The following is a 21,117-nucleotide window of genomic DNA, read 5'->3' on the forward strand; positions in this document are numbered from 1 at the left end:
AGTAATAAATGTTATTTGCAGTTAACAATTTTCTTTTTTCTTTATTACAATATTTATGGCAAGACTAGGTATAAGCCAATTAAACATATTGTTTACGTTATAATAACAAACAAACACATTTTTACGTTAAAATAACAAAATGCGGAACTACCACCTAATTAAATCTACATTTAGACTAAATTCAAACCAAGAATGCCCGACAATCAATCTGGTTGTACTCTCACCAGAGCGACGGCCGCCTGCATCAGGTCGCTAGCGCCGCCCGTGATCAATTAAAGTTGGGAAATTAATTACTATGAAAATATGTAAATTATTCAGTTGACCAATTGGCTCACTTTACAATTGCGATCCCTCATCATAAACAAATAAATTAATTAGCCATTGCTTCTAAATTCACTTTAAACAATTAAAAATGTTGCTAATTGAATTTAATATGAAATCACTAGGTAATTACCATAATACCAAATTAAGAATCATATGTTATGATAGCGTTGATGAAGTACATAGTCATATAACGAATGTAATTACCTAAATGTAACGACAATAAAACATTAATAAGTTCAAACTGTACGAATCGGAAAATTCCGCCAATTTTCTTGTCGGATGAAAACAACTCGTTTAATCACAATTGAAATAACCTAACAAAAATCGCATCGCATCGAACAATAAGCGAAGCAATTTATATAGCATCTTTCAAAATAACAAAAAAAAAACATGTTTAAACTAGAATATTAAGTGATATGAAACACGAGTAGGCATTAATTGTTGAAAGGAACAACATTCTACGCATCTGTCTGTCTCACAATTGAACGCGAGGAGCTGGCCGTGGTTTAATTGAATATAATTTTTTAATTGCTTTAATTATCTCAAACAAACGTTTACCATGCAACTAAATTCATTGGGCGTTGATGTTACAGTTTAATATTCATTATATCTAGAAGTTTAACTCCATATGCCTTGTTTATCCTAGTCGTACTTTTAACGATGCTGGCTGACAATTTCACAAACATCTATCTAATAATATTATAAAGCCGAAGAGTTTGTTTGAACGCACTAATCTCAGAAACTACTGGTCAAATTGAAAATTCTTTCACTGTTAGATAGCAAATTTATTGAAGAAGGCTATATATAGGCTATACGATATATGTAGTACGAGTATATGTAGCACGGGCGAAGCCGGGGCGGACTGCTAGTTATTAATATTTGCTACGGCATCGGTTTAACTGCTGTACCGATGTGGATATTGTAAAAGAAATTGTCGGCTGCTAGGCCAAACTACACAAAAATCGATTATATCGTTACTAAAAACGTAATGTCCTTATTAGAAAATAAAAACTTCTATAAAACTCTGCGCCCATTTTCCAGGTCTGCAGCAAGCTATACTCGATACGGGGCAAGCCCATCATCTGGGACAGGCAAATATGCGCGGGCGGCGAGTTGAACAAGGACTCCTGCAAGGGTGACTCCGGAGGTCCGCTGATGCGAGCTGACGATAAGACCTACGAAGTCGTCGGTATCACGAGTTTCGGGATCAGGCAGTGCGGGAACAAAGGTCGCCCGAGCGTGTACACCAAGGTGTATGCTTACATGGACTGGATAAAGAGCGAAGTTAAGCCATGATTTAATGACACGGATTAAAAAACGGTCAAAGATGGGTGCTGTTTTGGGCGATGTGGACAATTGGTGGTGATGATGTTAAAATAATGAATAACTGATGGTGAAATAAGTGATCATTAAGATAACATCCAAAACTGATTTTCGATAAGTTTAATGTGTCCAAAATCATTCATATAATGTAACAACATCTTAAGTTTTATTCACGCAACAGACTTTTACCTTGCTCTGAGAAAGTGGGATAAGTTTCATTTGTGATTAAATTTTCGCTACTCTTAAGAGCAATATGTGTTACGTTTTGCTTATATTTAATAAACACAAATGTTAAAATACGAGATTATGTTGCAAACATATATAGCGAAGCTTAACGAAATAGATCTTTACAAGTATTCATTTTCTAACAGTTTTTTTAAAAATACTTAAATAAGTAAGAATATAATTAAAAAATATTGAATAGTGTTTAATTATGATCGAAATACTCATTATTTATATTTTAATTAAATATCAAAGTATTTATTTATTTATGTATAATTGCTCTGGTAATAATTACAAATTGTGACTTAACCTAGGTAATATTATCACAAACAGTATGTAAAGTATATATATGAATTTCATAGTTCACCTACCCTAAACAAAGACAAATAATAATTTCAATGAATTTGTAAAGTGTTTATTAAATTGTATCGTATATAGCGTAGTAATTAAGACAGTGTTGTGATTATTTATAAAAATGTACCACGTGATATAAAAGTAATGTTTAAAATATGATCCGCCTTAACAAGATGCCCTCGGCTGCGTACCAGTAAATTCGGAGAAGTTGAATAGTTGAATAGATGATACATATAACTTTCATCTTGAATCATTCTAAACATATAGAAAACCCCATCGAAATTCGGTGCGTAGTAAAGATGTAAGCATACATAGGGACATAGGCACAAAGCGACTTTGTTTTATACAATGTCGTGATACGTTATATAATAATTGTATATGTCTGACTGATTACGAAGAAGATTTTATGTACTTTCAAAAAGTTTACGATATATTAACCGATAGTCTAGTTTTCTTTATTTTTTATTTATTTATTCTTCTAAGGTTTGCATCTATTGTTGCTGTTTTTTTCTAGAATATTTTGATTTAAATAGAAACAAAACGCGTGCAAAAAAAAAAGGTTTACTGTAAAAAATATGCAAATAAACATTTCTTATTATTAACAAAAATTAATGCTCTCATTAGGATATACAATTTTTTAATTTTATTATTTTGTGTTATATAAAAAATGCAACTTTGTGATAAATAAAAATTGATAATCCTAAAACGACACCTCCTTTTCTTTACCCAAGCTTTTATCCACACCCAGACATTATTACCTTACCGGGAATCGAACCCAGAACGTCTCATACCTACGCGCACACCACCCCCGCACCAAGGTGTCACATGTCACGAATTTAAGGTTAATCGCTTAATTATTAATTTGATACAATTAAAATGTACTTAAATATGGTTATATCAGACACGTGACTATAATAGACAGATAGGTAGGTCTATCAGATACTGTTTCCTCATCGTTAAAGAACAATTAAAACTAATTGTTATACAGTGTTTCATTATACTTATGCTTACCTACCTGATATATTTGGCATGGCATTAATTTGAAAAATTGATTATTGCCATGTAACTAGTAGTACTTATTTATTTATGAAATGTATAACCTGCTTATTGACCACTCTAATATTATACATACACAGAGAGAGAGAGAGATTTAACTTAATGTAATAAACTGCAAATCTATTCAATCGATTTTTTCCGTTATTTCACCACCAACAAATAGGATTAACATTCTTTGTACAACTGAAACAACCGTAGACCAAACATATTATTTTTTAATGTATAATATATACAATAGCAGTCGGTCCGGCTTCGCCTATATATATATACTATGACTAAAGCACTCAAGGGATCACGAAGATAGAATGATGAGAGGATTTATGAAACAGGTAATGAAGTACCTAAGATTAGCGCCTTTAAACATGCAAACACAACATACAAACCTTACATTATCACACTATCACACTAATATCATAAATGTGAAAGTTGTTTGGATGAATGTCCGTCAATCACGCTGAAACTACTGAACCAATTTTGATGAAATTTCGCTTACAAACGGAGTATGGGCCGACTTGGGTGATAAGATACTTTTTATCCCGATTAAATATTCCCTTGCGGTAAAACAAGGTGTCTTGATATCCGGGCGGAACCGGGACAGGCATCTAGTATATTATAAGTAAAAGTATATAATGCTTCCTATATTTTGCATAATATTTGTTAAAAGGCGCCAATTGATAACGCGCCGATAACAGACAGCGTCGTCTTACAATATTTTAATAACATACACGAACAAAAACTGCTCCCATAATTCCATTGTGTATTTTAACGTTTGAAAAACCCGTTTCAGTCACACAATACAACAATAATAAAGTAATTAACGCTTATCATCCACACGGAGTATGAAACCATCATGTTGTTAATAAAAAGTATTTAATTCATAGATAGTTCTTCGAACGACAGGACAGCGCTTGACCACAATCTCGCCTGCTGATCAGCGAAGGTATGCGATGGATAAACTCAGTTTCACGCCCGAATCAATATTCAAATAGATATGGAATAGATTTTCTGAGAAAAGCCTGTTAATAACCAATCGAAGGCGTGTTTTATGTTGGCAAGAAGATTAGAGATCCATGGAAACACATACAATAAACGAATGTTGATGCTTATCCTAGTTAGGTGATACATTATTAACTTGCTAGTGACATTGAAAATACATATTATTTTCTAACTTTTATCTAGGTTTTGTCTGCCGCTTCGCACTCATTAAATTCGACTTAAACCCTCTTCTTACCCTGTTTCAATGATAAAGATGTTGCGTAATTTTACAGATCTAAGCACACACGGCGGACTCTGTTTTATACTATATAGTTACTTAACTGGACTCTATATCTTTACTTAACATTACTCAGTATTTATTTTTCAATCACAAATCCAAATACCTACTGACAAATCACAGTACATACATCATCATTATTATAAATCCACTTCTTACACTGATAAAAAAGGCCACATTCAACACCGGTCGATATAATTATTAGAACTGTCAAGTCCATCAGAGATGAGCAAAAACCATTTCATCTTCATTCATTATTATTTCACAACAATTAATGCAATAATATATAACATTAAAACGTATAATCATACAATCAATTAGAAATCAATAACAACTGATTTGACGTTATTTATTTAACACGATCGCCTAACCATTCGTTTCCAAGCTCTAAGCTTTAAAACATCATCAATTCGCGCACTCGCAAACAATTCGACGCGTCGTTCATTAAACTCGAAAACCAGTTCGTAAGGATTCCCCCATCGCCAATGATCCGCGATCCGCGATACGTCCGAAACCGTCAGTGTGTGATGCGCATCCCACCGGGACGGACGTGCCGCGAGCGCTCTTGCGAATACAATTTAAAAACTATTCGAAAATGCCGCCTCTGTATATAATATCTGCGATAGTTGCAACTTATATTTGCCTGGTGCAAGGACGTAAGTTTCATATCCTGCTTACGTAATCGGACGTGAGTCGGTGTGTTTATTGTTTTTTTTTTTTTGTTTACATTAAGGAAAACATCGCGTTATTACAATCAATATTATCTAAATTTCTGTGTGAGTTCTTAATTGCCGTGTGCACGAGGTTATATATTATTATTTAATCTAATAATAATTAAGTGATTACATATTTCGTTTCAAGGGAACGCCAAGAAAGAATAATTGTTATATATGTGTTTTAATATATTTCATATTTAGTGGCAACTTAATCCTACTTTATTTACGGAACTAGGATAAAGTAATATATGTATAAGTATGATAACGCAAATAGCATAAACTGGAATGTGTGTCATAAAATAAGATCATCAAATCAGCTTCCTAAATATCAGTCTAGCAAATGAAATGATGTCATTGACCATTGTGTTTTAAATTTTGACTATGCTAACAATTTCAATCAGTTAATACTCATAAAATTTAATCGCGTTTAAACCGCTACAATCCTCAACAGGGGCACTTTTATTCACTAATCATTGAATCCAATTGATTCTATCAATTACAATAATTTGAAGAAGTTAACTTTTTAATATACGAAAGTTATAATTCAGATACTATGATAAATATAGGAACTTTTATCATACGATAGAATCAATAGCTAGCGAATTCTTCATTCCAAGTAAATAAACATTATGAAATTCGTTGTTTGCTCGTCTTTCATGTCAAAACAGAGCTACAGGATGACATACCTATTTGTAATCTATGTTGAAATTATTTTATACTACCTGTTCGCCCCGGCCCCGCCCGTGGTACATGTATTACCTGTCACTCAGTGAAGTTGCATCATTCTTGTAGTGAAAATGTTTGAAATCCATTCAGTAGTTTCTGTGTGATTACATTACAAATATACTCGCGTACAAATCTTTCCTTTTTATAATACCAGTACAGACTGGCTTTCCGCCCGCGACTTTGCCCACCTAATGAACGGAAATTCCCATTGCTTCACTGCTGTTTCACCCACTATCTCTCTCTAGACGTGGACCATCTTATCACTGATACATAATACCACCTATTGTTATGGTTTTTGCTTTTACCTGAAACAACAAAGGATTTAAGTAAATAAAACAAAAGCAATAAAAAAGGAATTACGCGAATCAAACAAAAAAAACAATCAAACTCGGTAATTGCTTTGGAAGTTTGGACAGACCACGGTCTGCATCTGGATTTTATTGAATACCTACCGTGTGTAGATACTAAATAATTCTTAATTATAATCCTAATAGCCTCAATTGTGTCTCGATTGGTTCGTGTCAGAACGCTTTGACATACTTGTCTAGTGATAGTCTGCTAAATATTTATGGTTAATAGCGGTCCTTTGTAACACAGTCGGAACCTTAGTAAATTACCATGGAAAGCTATCTTGGGATATTTTCGTTGGAAACCTTGAGATTTGTCTCCTCGAGACAATTACAATTCATGTAATATTTATATACTATTTCGAATACGATTTAGTTATTGAAGAATATGAATTGTGTTACAATGATATTATATAATGAGCCGTCGATTGGATTTAAAAAAAGAAGCGTAAGATCCGAATCGACCTTACGCCACTCCACATGTTCATGGGCGGTTGTACAGATGTCATAAAAAATAAACAAAAAAAAAAAATTACAAATCTCCTTTCTTACAAATATACATACACCCAGACGCCACAATTTTATGCGGTTATAAAAAACTTAATTATTACTCATATAAATGAGCCGTCACACTTCTCACTTAATTGAACCAATAATGTCTGTAGTAAATCCTTTTGTTTCCAAACTGTATTAAGATTTTAAAAAGTGGCTTTTATGATTCTGATTAGATTAATTAACTCTACATGGACGTAGTATATTGTGTTGTCCATGCTGTAATTTTTTTTTGTATTTTTTTTTTATTACTGTGCAGGTAACCTTTGTGAGGAAACCGGCATGTCTATGAATCAAAACGACATGTGGCATCTGCCAACCCGCACTTGGCCAGCGTAGTGGATTATTGCGTAAAACCTTATGAGAGGTCCGTTTCCCAGCAGTGGGAACATGTATAGGCTGATGATATATCATCATCTCACATAACACACCTTTCATGCATTCAAAATAGTAAATAATGAATAATCAACGATACAGTTACGGTTGAAGTCACAAAAAGATGTCATTGAAACTAGGGATAAGCTAGTGGTCGAAATTCTAGACAGGTCACCATAACAAATGAGTAGGTATCCTCCTGTGTGCGCATGTGCGACAGATACATGGACTTATTTACTTGATGGTCTTATTTACTTAAATGCATTATTTTAAAAATATAATAGCATTCTGGCTTAACTAGCGTGGTCAAATTAAACAGCAATTTTCACACATGAAAATCATAGCATGATACCGCTGCATTACGAAAGAAAAACAAACAGAAATCACACTTTCGCATACGTAATGTTATTAAGGATAATTACCGAGGATAATTATGAGAAATTTCATTTCAGTTCAGTTTCAGTCCGCACAATTTTCGTAAAAAGAGTAGAAAGTTATTGCTTCACGTGCTTATTTCTCTATACTAATATTATAATTCTGAAGAGTTTGTTTTTTTTGAACGCACTAATCTCAGGAACGGTTCTATTTGAAAAATTCTCAGAGTTAGGTAGCCCATTTATAGAGGAAGGCTATAGGCTATATATGTACCACGGGCGAAGCCGGGGCGGATCGCTAGTATCTCATATGAATAAATATCAACTGTTTCATACAACACATTCAAGTAACAATAAACATAATTATTTTTAACGCCTCCAAATTGCCAGTACTATACCAAATGCGACCTCACGAGAGGCACCAACGTTCCAATAAAAAAAATATCATCAAAATCGTTTCACTCGACCCCAAAAAAAAAACCGTCTAATGGTCCCCTCATTTTTTGAAGTCCGTTGGAAAAAAAACCACAAGAAGTTTTAAAACAAAAATTTAATTTATATAGTATTGCGCAATTAAAGCAATAAACTGCATATTATTCATTCAAATATCTTATAATAATTCGCGAATAGTTTAACGCCAATTAATATTCCGGGATGTTACTCAGTCGTTTATCTATAAAAAAAAACACCCATTTTTCCTGCTGTGAATTCATGCGGGCGATCATTTGATACGCGGACCGGCCACAATGCCAATAGCAATATAATATTTTATTTTAACAACTAACTTTCTGCCCGCGACTTCGCTTTCGATTCTTTAGAATATATACGAAACATATTAGAAAACCACTTTTTCATTTTTAAACACCCCTCGAATGGACACCTCATAAATTACATAGATATTGGAGAATTGATTTTTCTCTCCCCACTTCTCCTTTCACCCCTGAAATATCGCCGATAAATTGAAATGAATAATGATCTATCTCCATGTAATTTTGTCAAAATCTGTCCAGTGGTTTTTACGTGAACAACGCACGTTAACTTTGGAGTCTATAAGCTATACGATGCGATTTCAAAATTTCTTTCACCATTAGAACTGCAACTGCACTGAGTGACATCCTACTAGCCTACTAATATTATAAAAGCGAAAGTTTGTAAGGATGGATGTATGTGTATGTGTATGAATGATGAAATTTGGTACGCAGACAGCTGGACAACTGGAATAACACATAGGCAACTTTTTATCCCGATACTCCTACGGGATACAGACTTACGCGGGTCAAAGCGCGGGGCGCAGCAAGTGGGCATGTATATACCACGAGCGAGGCCGGTACGAACAGCTAGCTAGTACGACATTTTCGCGCGCCTGCGTATTGCAATGCACATATAAACACATTGAAGTTAATTTAAAAGTTCCTGTATACGTAGAGCATAGGTGATAAGGCCCAGTGGACAAACACTCGGCACTTTACCAGTAATGCCATCACGACTCACGATAACTTTAGCATATGAATAAACATCGATACAGAATAACTTTCTACGACACAATATGACAATAGGATACAGTTTAATAATACCATTTGAATCATAAATTTGCACGTCTATATATAAAAGAGATCGTGTTATTTATCCCGCTAATACAATAAACGCGAAAGCTTGTAAATATAGATGGATGGATGGATGTGAGGATGTTATTTACGCTGTCACACGAAAACAGCCGATCGTATCGGTATGAAATTTGGTACAGACATGGATTATACTACTATTAGACTACTAAAATGCTACTACTAGAATACTAACTAACCCGCGGCAACTACTAAGCCGCGGCGTCACTCGCTAGGTACGCGGATGAGTAGTGGCCTATGTGGTAATCTACACTAGACTAGGCCACTTCTCATTCACGTACCTAGCGAGTGACGCCGCGGGTTACAACTAGTACGTCATAGAATTCGAGAACGGCTGAAATTCGATCAATCGATATATTTTTGCTTTACTAAATTCGTCTCCGCTTGCAAATGACAATAAATTTTACCTTAACGCACGCTTTCTGTTTATTGGGTTTTTCTTAGCGATGACCTGGTATTTATCGTTGTTATCAATTTGACCTGGGACTGCATACATGTAAAATCTCGTTAGCCAATTGAGGAAACATTACTGCTCTTTATTTATAAATCGCTAATAAATTGTTATATGTTTAATAACAAATATAGTTTTTAATAAACACTTACATAAGTAAAAAACAAATACCTAATGAGAGAACATTAGGCCAGTTTCATCTTTACAATATCCCCGATAACCAATTTCATAAATTTTACTTTACTTTAGTACATTTTTTATTTATTTATATATTTATTTATTAATATAGTAACAAGTAATTAACAGGTTTTACCACAAAGCATTACATGAAAAAATATAAACAATAGGATACAATTTTCATGTTATTTTAACTGTCAGATACGCAAAACAGAAAATATCCAGGAGCTGTAAAACCGACCGGTAAATAAATAATAAATATCATATCACAGAGAACAGAACATAATTAATTAGACGACATTTTATCTAACAATTAATTGCTTTAGTAATATATATTATACATATATATATATATATATATAATATATGTTTTTGACTAGTAAATTATGATTTACGAGACATACCATTTAATAGGCGTTGGCTTCCCTATTTTATCATTAATTACCAGCTGTAACCCGCGGCGTCACTCGCGTGGTATCCAAGTATAAAGTAGTAGGCTAATACACACTTATAATCTTATGTCTGTACAATATTTCATACAGTAACGGTGCGCTGCTTTCGCGTGAAAGAGTAACAAACATCCATCCATTCATCCATCAATCCATAAAAACTTTTTCGTTTATAACATTACTAGGATCTATTTATAACATCATTCATCCATTTAGGCCAACCATACGTGCTTGGTAGGCTTTATAACGTGGTCTGGTATACCTGCTAGAAAAAAATAATCTGAGTTACCTAGAGGAATAATGACTACTGTATGGTCTTAACATCTAGTAACTGTACTAACTTTAACAACCGTACCGTAACCGTATAGTAGAAAAAATGGATTCAGGTCTAAATAGGTTTAAAATATTTATCCAAAGAACTTTTTTATATTATGTTTTTTTTTTCTCAAATATGTATTCGAATAATGATTTTTTTCAAATATTTATAAGTATTTTATTGCTTCAAAACAAAAAAAAAAAGAGAAAATTCATCTTATTCTACAATTTAATATTCAAAAACAGCATGCAATCACCAACAATGGAAAACGCTCGCCAAGAGTTACGCGCTACTGAAACTGCGGGAACGCGAGAATTTTATCTTGAGAGGTATCTTTATATTTATAACACCTTCGAGAAAGCACTGGAAGCGCACTGAACCTATTATTGGGATTGTATGAACACGCTATATAAGCACGCTTCACTATTTATGCTTTAAAAGTATCAAAAACTCAATTTTCATACGTGAAGTTTATGAGTTGACACAGGGCTGTTAACGTGACATCTCTCAACAGTACTAATCCAGTGTGGGAAAGAGACGGAACTACATAAGGTATCTAGCGATCACTTTCCCGCACTGGAATTAGTACTGCTTTAAGACGTCACGGTTGCCCACCAAGACTTGAAAAGAGACTATTATGCTAGCTTAAAAAAATATTTGAAGCAGGGAAATAGTACAGTCATTTTTATAGGCATCTTATAATTATTTGATCAATAAATATGTCATGAGAGCTACTACGGAGGACGTTAAGCAAAACATTAGCACGTGGTGGAAGGAACATTTATATTTTTTGTTAACCTAAGGTATTCGAAAACTCAGTTATCTACACTTATACTATAAAGAGAAATCTTTAATATTTTCATATGTTTGTGACGTTTTCACACAAAAACCACTGGACCGATTTCAAAAATTCTTTCACCATTAGAAAGCTGCAACTTCACTGAGTGTCATAGGCTACATATGTTCCACGAGCCAAGCCGGGGGCGAACAGCTAGTGTACCTACAATAAATTCATCTGAATCGCGATAATCTATTAAACACAGAACAGAGTGAACCTATCATACCCATGTCCCATAAGCACGTTATGCAAATTGCCGAATGGTAATTTACATCAATTAATATAGACACGAAATAAATTCCAGTTCCCCCGAAACATCACCAATTTTATTGGACCTTGAATATAACATAGCTTTGAAAGAACTGTGTTTAAAATAACGAATCGAAACGTTAACAGAGGCGAATCGTAAAACATTATTGACAAACAAGGTACCTACCGCATGCAAAAAAAGTATACGAATTTATTGCACGCGTTTTTGCATGGCATGCAATTTGTTGGGTTTTGCATTCCAATTGCAAAAACTATTAAGTATTAAAAGGACTATTCAAATTAAATGAAGTGCGAATGATGTTTGCAAATTATTACACGGCGGTAGGTATATATACTCTAATTGTAACAAACTAACAGTAAAAAGAAATGTATAACAATATTTAAAAACTGGTCAAGTGCGTGTTGGACACTCGCGACTGTTGCTTAACTTCGTTTTTATATTATTTGTTTAAAGTGGCGACAAAAATACATCATTTCTGGAAATGTCAACTGACGCACTAACACGGTTTAATACGGCCTGGTAACAGATAGACGGACAGGACTTGTATATAGGAATATGTGCGTATATTCACTTTCCTTGTGTGTATATCAGACTCAGGAACGGACAATTAAGAATATATAATATAACATGGTCAACTGTACAAATAGTTTGCAAATAGCACTTAAAATCGAATGCCATTTGTTTGACAAGGAAACACGGAATACGGTGGTTTGTTTAGCTTGTATTAAATCACGCTATATATATTATACTAGCTTTTGACTTCACACGCGTTACAGACGGAGAAGATTAATAGATTGTATTATACATATACGTCCTCTTGAATCACTCTATCAATTAAAAAAAACCCTATCAAAATCCGTTGTTTAGTTTTAGAGATCTGTTATATTTATTTTTAGAGATCGTTTATATTTATGTATATGAATAATTACTGAATCTCTTTTTTCTCAACAATCTAAATATGTTTATTACTTTAAAATCAAATTAACATTAACGGTTTATACATTAAAAAATACCAAAGAAAGTGCTCCCTATAATGCTACACTATGCGTCTTTATTTTTCCTAATATTCGCAACGAACATTCCAGAATCGTCTTGCACCACGCCGAGCGGCGGGAAAGGGCAGTGCCAGTCCATCGTAAACTGCGCACCGCTACTGGCCATAGTGAAGAAGACTAACAAGAGAACACCAGAGGAGACTCAACTGTTGAGGGAGTCCGTGTGCACATACAACAGTAATGTACCAGATGTATGTTCATTTTCTATTTGTTTAATATATCACCACTTGTAATATTAAACAATAAGCTATTACTTCCGCTTATCAGCTATCTTTTTAACTTAAATGTTAAAATTTCGACCTTTAGATTCGGCCTTAGATATGATGCTAGATGCCTTAAACAGACTTACCGTAAAATAAAACGTTCAATTAGTTTATTTTATAACACAAAGTATAAACTAAATATAAATTACGTGTCACTTTGTTTGTCCGCGATGGACTCCTAAACTGCTCGTCCGATTTTAGTCAAATTTGCACACCATGTGCAGTTTGATCCAACTTAAAAGATAGGATAGTTTATATTATTTGAATTATGAGAAATGACAACCCGAGCGGACCCGAGGTGTGCAGCTAGTAGTAATCTATCATTTCCTTTTAAACAGACAGCACAATCATAATATTTATGATAAACTAGCTGCGCCTCGCGGTTTCACCCGCGTATGTCCGTATCCCATAGGAATATCGGGATAAGTTGCCTATATGTTATTCCAGTTGTCCAGCTATCTACGTACCAAATTTCATTGCAATCGGTTCAGTAGTTTTGCGTGAAAAAGCAACAAACACACACACATCCTTACAAACTTTCACATTTTACAATTTTGAGTAGGAAGTAGGATGGTGCATGTATACAAGTGCTTCAAGTTCATAACCAACCGATTGCAGGTATGCTGTCCGGTAGACGACCCCGGGCTAATAGATCGCAGATGCTTCAGCTACGACGGAAAGAACGGCACGTGCCTGGGGCTGTATTCGTGCCCACAACTGAAAAAGCTGCTTAAGCCGCCCGTCTCTCAAGAGGCCTTGACATATGTCCAGATTTCTAGGTAAAAGTGCTTCCAAGAGGTCATATTTTGTATAAGAGAAGGTTTCTGTCGCATGCACTTCTTATACCAATTTGTAAATTTGCATTATTTAGAAGGCATATGTAACATTGAATATTTTTTTATTATACATACTTTTCTGTATGACGAAACTCGTCAAGAAAGTCCTCCCCAAAAGTATATTTAGAAATCATCTATTATCTCTTAAGAAGCAAATGCAATAAACATCTATCTCCGAGCAATTTGTTTTCACTAGCAACCGTGCCTTTCTTTTCTTACAGACCAGAATATTTGTAAACAGATCCAGTAATAATAATATTTAATATTTCGTTAGCAACAACATATCAACCATGTAAATCCTACATCCTACTAATATTATAAATGCGAAAATTTGTAAGGATGTGTGTGAGTAACAAACTCTTTCACGCAAAAACTGCTGAACCGTTTGCAATGAAATTTGGTACGTAGACAGCTGGACAACTGGAATAACAAATAGGCAACTTTTTATCCCGATATTCCTATGGGATCCGGACTCACGCGGGTGAAACCGCGGGGCTCAGCTAGTTTTCAATAAACATTTTCTAGCATTTCAAACAGTTTAACCTCGTCTTTACAGGTGCGAAAGTCCAGATAAATACAGTGTATGCTGTGGACCCGATGACGACGTACCACCACCTCCCAAACCAAGTAGAGTCTGCACCCCCACAGCCGCTCCGCCAGACCCTCGCACCGAGTGCTGCGGTCTGGACAGTGGAGGTGGCAATAGGATATTTGGTAATTACTCTTGTGCTCCTAAATGTAGGGTAGAAGGTGGACATTTAATCGATTGTGTGAAAACTTGTTTTGTAAAAATTTATATCATATTTATAGTAAATAAAGATTATTATTATTACAAAAACAAATCACTACATCACACCAGTCTGTCATCTTTATCGTTAGCGGCTCGAATAATCAGAAAAACTAGACAAACTAATCGAAAAATTCATACACATATCTCAATGCAATATGCGGTTTTAATAGATTCCGTAAGCATCAACAGCCAAACAATCCATTGAACCTTATTTCATACTCATCGTTTTATTTAAATAATTATTATAGTGTACATAGGTAAATAATAATAATTAACTACTAACTTCAATAATTTCACAATCTCGTAAAGACAGCGTTAATACGAGATAACGTCAGTGAGGCGGATTTAATCGCATCAATAATTATCGACGTATACATGACGCGAAACAACCTATGAAACAAAGAATGAAATAGCGCCACTATATTTCTTTATCTGTATGTACACAATTGAATTTTCTCCACACTCAACGAACATAAGAACGGCATAATTAATGGGTCTGAACACGATTCACTTCGCGGCTTCTATATTTTACTAACGCTATCAGTATAACGTACAGTTTTACTATTGAGTTTATATCGTGTTATTTCTTCACTGGAAAGTTGTTAGATTTTATTTATTTATGGAACTAGTATGTCAATATTCTGCCAACCCGCACTTGGCCAGCGTGGTGGATTATGACCTGAACCCTCATAGGAGGCCTGTGTCCCAGCAGTGGGAACATATATGGGCTGATGATGATGATGTCAAAATTATGTATTATAAAAGCCACACTATCGGACTGTAAAATTGTGAGATTTCTAATCGAACACAACAACTACGATTTTTATAATAATAATAATAATAATATGATTATGAATATGGATATATAAATATTATTTGTTAGAATTATATATATTAATAAATAATTAATCAATACATGTTACATGGGTATAAAATTATATATATATATATAAATATAGGTATAAAATTATATATATAAATTACAAAAATAATGGATAGTTTACAATATAATATTTAACCAGATATGATTATGATAAATAGTTAGGTGAAGTTCGATACAAAGCACTAAGGATGGTAACATGATGATATAATATATTTCCGATATTGAGAACGAAAGCTACATATATTCTTTAGTCTAGACAATGGTGGTGGAAGGTTGTTCCAACACTTAGTGGCATTGTACCGAAAACTACCCTTGAAAGCTGCAGAGTGGTGCTTGGGTATGGATAGTTTGCAATTTGCAGACCTTGTCAGGATTTTTATTTTCTTCATGTATGTGTATAAATGATAAAGAAATTTAATAGCTATCCGTCCTGTTTATTGTGTTCTCTACATCTCCTTTAAACATCTTGTTAAGTACTTCCATATATCAATCGAAAGTTGGATAGAAAACTTATAGACAAACATGACATATGACACTATTATTTTTGTATTTATTTAGGATGGACAAAAAAGTATTTTACATTTTTATTGTCAGATATTCCCTAAGGCTGTCTTATTAATAATTGAACTGCGATTTTTCTTCAATCCCAGTTTTATCACATTTCTTATAAATCTGTTGCATTACACTGCCCATCTTCCATTGTTAATATGGATTATGTGTATGATAAAGCGTATATTATTGTGTATTTCTCATGGCAATTCAGGTGGCAACGTGACCGCGATCGACCAGTACCCCTGGCTGACCCTCATCGAGTACCGCGGCGTGAGGGACAACCGTATCAAACTTCTCTGCGGCGGCGCCCTCATCAGCGGCCGTTACGTCCTCACCGCTGGCCACTGCGTCGCCGGTCCGGTACTCACGATTGGCACACCGTACGTACATTAAGATAGAGGTTATGTTTAAACTAGTTTATGCACGCGGCTTTGCAGGCGTTTAAATTTGGAGAAGTTTAGTGGATGTTACTATACTTGTGATTAAAGCCACACTAGGCATACATATTTATAATTTTTCCTGTTGAATAATGTTTTAGTGTATGCTTTGTAAGTCGCCCTTAAGAAATAACACATATAAATACATATAATTCATCCTAATTCAAATCAATGTATTAAAAAAAACCCATGAAAATCCGTTGTTTAAGGTCTAAGCATAAAAATAGGGACAGACACGAGAAGCGACATTGCTTTATACTATGTAATTAGCAAAACTTTTTGTATCGTATTTCTGTTGTATCTCATCATAATAGTATGGTACTCCATAATTAAACAAAACCTATATATACATAAAATTATCTCGACAATTTCTCAAACCTGAACCCCAAACTCACTACTTCCAGGATCAACGTGCGGCTGGGCGAATATGACGTATCACACGCGGGTCCAGACTGCACCGAAGTGGAGGGGGGCGGCACCGACTGCGACGACGGCGAGATCAGTATCCCCATAGAGGCGACTATCCCGCACAGGGACTACGACCCGAACGCTAAACTGAGGAGGAACGATATTGCGTTGATACGCTTGAAGACTATGGCACCGTATACGGGTAATAACTTCTTTTTATGTCACCCTCGGTGATGGAGCTAGTAGGTCGCCTGCGAGTCACCTGATGGTAAGCGCTACCACGGCCCATGAACGTTTGCAGAGGCCGTAATGTTTTTCTTAATCGTTAAAAAAGAATATTCTATTGCCGCTGTGCCTAGTTATTTAAATACATATTTTTGTGATGAATCACGATGTTAGCCTGAAGGGCTACTACATCTTAGCACGGACGCGTTAAATTCTTATAACTAAATTCATTCACATGCAATACAATCGGAAGCGGTATTCCATCTAAACAATCGCGTAAAACGAATCATTTTAGTGAATAACATGATCCTGGAATTACATTTATTTATTGTGGATTCCTATAAAAATATTTTATGATAGTATTGTATGATATTCTTGTGCTTATTTAATTGCATGTAGTATAGCGGTGAGGCTGATGAGCACAAGTAAAAATTATATACATGTATTGCGCCTACCATGTTTTTGCTACCTGTGTTGATGGAAATTAAGTTTTTTGAATTTCAACTCCAACAGATTTCATCCGCCCGATCTGCTTGCCAATATCAGACATAACGGTCAATCCGCCGCCCAAATTAATGCTAGAAGTCGCCGGCTGGGGCGCGGTTAGCGACACGCAGAGTTTCAGCAACATAAAGTTGCATGTGGCCCTGCCCTTAGCTACCAAGGATGTAAGCGAATAATATATTTAAATACATAAAGCTAAAAACACACTTCAATTATAGAATCTATCAAATTTTCTCACTTGCTCTTATATGTAAAAAATATTAAATCCTGACGATTCCATTATTTCATGGCAATACATAGTTTCATTTTATAATGAGATTATCAGAACATTTCTTTCTAAACTTCTAAACTTCGAGTTTAATCTGGAAGTCTTAAAAAAAAACGGATACCTCCTACGGAAGCGCGCAATACCCTATAACCTGTTATGTGTGGTAGGAAACACTTGCATGCCAACTCGCCTGCTGGTAAACGTAGATGTAGTTTAAGATGGAGCGCGCTTCCCTAGAAGGTACCGGGTCACTCTACCTTTGAAGATCCCCAGCTTAAACCCGACAGGGAACAAAAAAAAAGTAATCCTCTCAAACAAATGCTTAAAACCTTCCAGCAATGCGAACCGTACTACAAACAACGCGAGGTGCCACTATGGGGCGGGCAGCTGTGCGCCGGCGGTGAGAAAGGCAAGGACTCCTGCAAGGGCGACTCTGGGGGACCCCTCATGAACGAGAACGGCCGACTGTGGGAGGCAGTCGGCGTGGTCAGCTTCGGGCCGACGCCATGCGGCATGGAACACATACCCGGCGTCTACACTAAAGTCTACGATTACTTGCCGTGGATACGCAGCCAGATAAAACCGTGATATCGTACTGTGTGAATTCATTGTGTGTGTTTATGTTGTGTAAATTAATCGCAGATGTGTTTGCGTGTATGCGAGATTAGATATAGGGTTTAATTTTTATAATATGATAGTGCTATATTGAAAGAATAGAAGAAAAGATTTTTTACTGTCCGCTGCACGCACGTTTTAATTTTAATTATCCTCTATTCCAAAATATAGTAGTAAGTAGTGATACTTTCTGAAATTTATTGCCAACGGATTGAAAGCCGCAGAGTTATCGAGTAACAACAAAACCAAAAAAAAAACGTCAGTTAAATAAATTTATATAAACAAATGTACAACCCATTCACACGTAAATAACTTTAAAACCCACAAACACCTCGCTCAATATGACGTACAAATAAAATTGCTTTTATTAATATCATCACTTTTAATTCAATAAAATAAACATAACGTTATATAGCTTTAAAATCCGTGAATACTGTCATATAAAACGTATAAAAAAATTACCTACGTTTATCTTTTACATTAAATTTAACCATCATATAGTTTTATGTATTTAGATTAATTATTATAAATAGCTTTGTTCAAATAAAATTAATTTAATGTACCATTATCACTCATTAAAAATAAACAATTATGTAGTGCTGCATATAGAAATATACCTACCATAAAATATTTGCTCAATTATTCTGAGTCTTTCATACTTCTCATATGAAGAAAAAACATGTTTTTGATATAAGTTTCATTAATTTTAATAAATATAACAACAAATAACTGTGAATCGTAGCATTATTTGACATTTATTTTGAGATTATGTGACGTTCAATTGTATTTCTGTGATGATTAATTTGTTAGAATATTAAGTTTCTTCATATTTATATAAAATGAATAAATGAATATAAACAATGTTCAAAAGTTTTAATAATCTCTCCATAAAACAATAACAAGCTATGTTTAGGAAATACATTTTAAGGTATGTGAGTCAATCACGTAAAAATTACTTGGCAGACTTTGACCAAATGACCTGACATAGGATAGCTCTTTACAAATACCAAGTACATACTTCTTGGCACGCCGAAACCTGTAAATAAAGTCGAGCAGAAATTAACGTTTGTTTTTTCATAAAAAGTAAGCAAATTTCTCTCAATGAAGGTTTTTATTTATGGCATGAATGCCTCTGTTTGATAAGATAATCTCTTAGAGTAGCTGAGGTGCTACAAGAACCCCTTTTATATTCATTGTTTTGTAATTATACACGTAACCTACGCACAATTGCAAATTACGTTAATGTCAAAGCTATTGATTACGTATTTTCCTGTAACAACAATTTATATCAATAACATACACAACCTATTATTTATCCTACATACGTCACCGTATTGTGTCATCGTAAATGCATCTGTAGGGGAAAACATGTCTTGTCTGGCTGCATATCGCTGTTACGCCCGCATTAATTGGAGGAAAACTCGCAATACTTTAAAATCAATAAACTCGAATAGTTTGTAAATTTCATATGAACGCTTATTTGAAATTCGATAAATTTTTGTGTTTTTGTAATGTATGTTTCTAATGTTTTTGACACAACAAATTTTGGACTGATTTAAAAGTGTTTTTTTCTTCATTAATAAAGCTGCATGTTCACTGGGTAACATAGGGTATAATATGTGTACCACGGGCGAAGTCGGAGGAGACAGTTTAGTGATATAAAACAGAACATGAATTAAATTGGTATTATTTATCTGAATTATACCGCAAATGTTTAAGTCCCGTAACACGTTACCTTGTATGAATCATGTCTTTAAAAGGATTTCAAAGCGAAAATTTTTATATAAAACCACATCGTTAATGTTTTAATTAATTGATTCAAAAACTACGATCTACATTTGCTATGTAGTAAAAACTACTCAACGAATTTTGAATTTTATTTCCACTTAAATAAGCTATATTATTCCTCAATGATATGTTTTTAACCCTAACTAGGCCAGAGTCACAATTCCAAGCGACTAGTATTATATTGGAACGCGAAAAGGATATTTCTCCAAAAACAATTAATTACATTGTATCGTTTAAAAGAACTTCAATTCATGCTAACAGTTGTACGAAACTTCTTAGAGCATTGAATATGCAATTTTAACAAACAGAGTAGCTGGCAAGGATTATAATTATTAAATAATAGCAATGATGCCGGAACTGAAGATCGTAGCCCAAGACCGAACGCGATGGCGACGCACTGTGGACGCCCCCGCCCCACATAGAGGCCATAGGACATTAATGAAAGAAGATAGCTATAATATTAGATAAACTGTATTTATTTAATATTATTATTTGCACTGGCACAAATATAATAATACTAGCTGCGCCGCGCGGTTTCACCCGCGTAAGCCCGTATCCCGTAGGAATATCGGGAGAAAAAGTTGCCTATATGTTATTCCAGTTGTCCAGCTGTCTATGTACCAAATTTCATTGCAATCGGTTGAGTAGTTTTTGCGTGAAAGAGCAACACACACACGCACACCCTTACAAACTTTCGCATTTATAATATTAGAAGGATTAAGGCCTG

At 34.6% G+C, this 21,117-nt stretch overlaps 3 protein-coding genes across 4 annotated transcripts in view; 2 read left to right on the top strand and 1 right to left on the bottom strand.

The window, feature by feature from the left end:
- Positions 1-2,769, top strand: part of LOC119836824 (phenoloxidase-activating enzyme-like) — a 12,328-nt gene extending 9,559 nt beyond the window's left edge. Inside the window, exon 8 of the mRNA XM_038362300.1 lies at positions 1,366-2,769. Coding sequence (XP_038218228.1) covers positions 1,366-1,620 — 255 coding nt within the window. The 3' untranslated portion in view covers positions 1,621-2,769. The remainder of the gene's footprint in view (positions 1-1,365) is intronic.
- Positions 1-21,117, bottom strand: part of LOC119836623 (protein MTSS 1) — a 149,591-nt gene that overhangs the window by 50,770 nt on the left and 77,704 nt on the right. The gene's annotated exons all lie outside the window — the stretch shown is intronic.
- LOC119836825 (phenoloxidase-activating enzyme-like) lies at positions 5,049-19,457 on the top strand. Of its 2 annotated transcripts, XM_038362301.1 has the most exons (9): positions 5,049-5,208; positions 10,903-10,986; positions 12,852-13,012; positions 13,703-13,863; positions 14,477-14,634; positions 16,357-16,525; positions 16,987-17,192; positions 17,729-17,883; positions 18,324-19,457. In XM_038362301.1, exons 1-9 carry the CDS (start codon positions 5,148-5,150, stop codon positions 18,573-18,575), a joined length of 1,407 nt encoding a protein of 468 aa, XP_038218229.1. In that variant the 5' UTR covers positions 5,049-5,147; the 3' UTR covers positions 18,576-19,457. The 2 variants fall into 2 exon arrangements, with proteins under 2 accessions (XP_038218229.1, XP_038218230.1); XM_038362302.1 differs by lacking the exon at positions 10,903-10,986 and having other exon boundaries at positions 5,052-5,208.

Source organism: Zerene cesonia, chromosome 25, assembly GCF_012273895.1.
Source record: "Zerene cesonia ecotype Mississippi chromosome 25, Zerene_cesonia_1.1, whole genome shotgun sequence".
NCBI lineage: Eukaryota > Metazoa > Arthropoda > Insecta > Lepidoptera > Pieridae > Zerene > Zerene cesonia.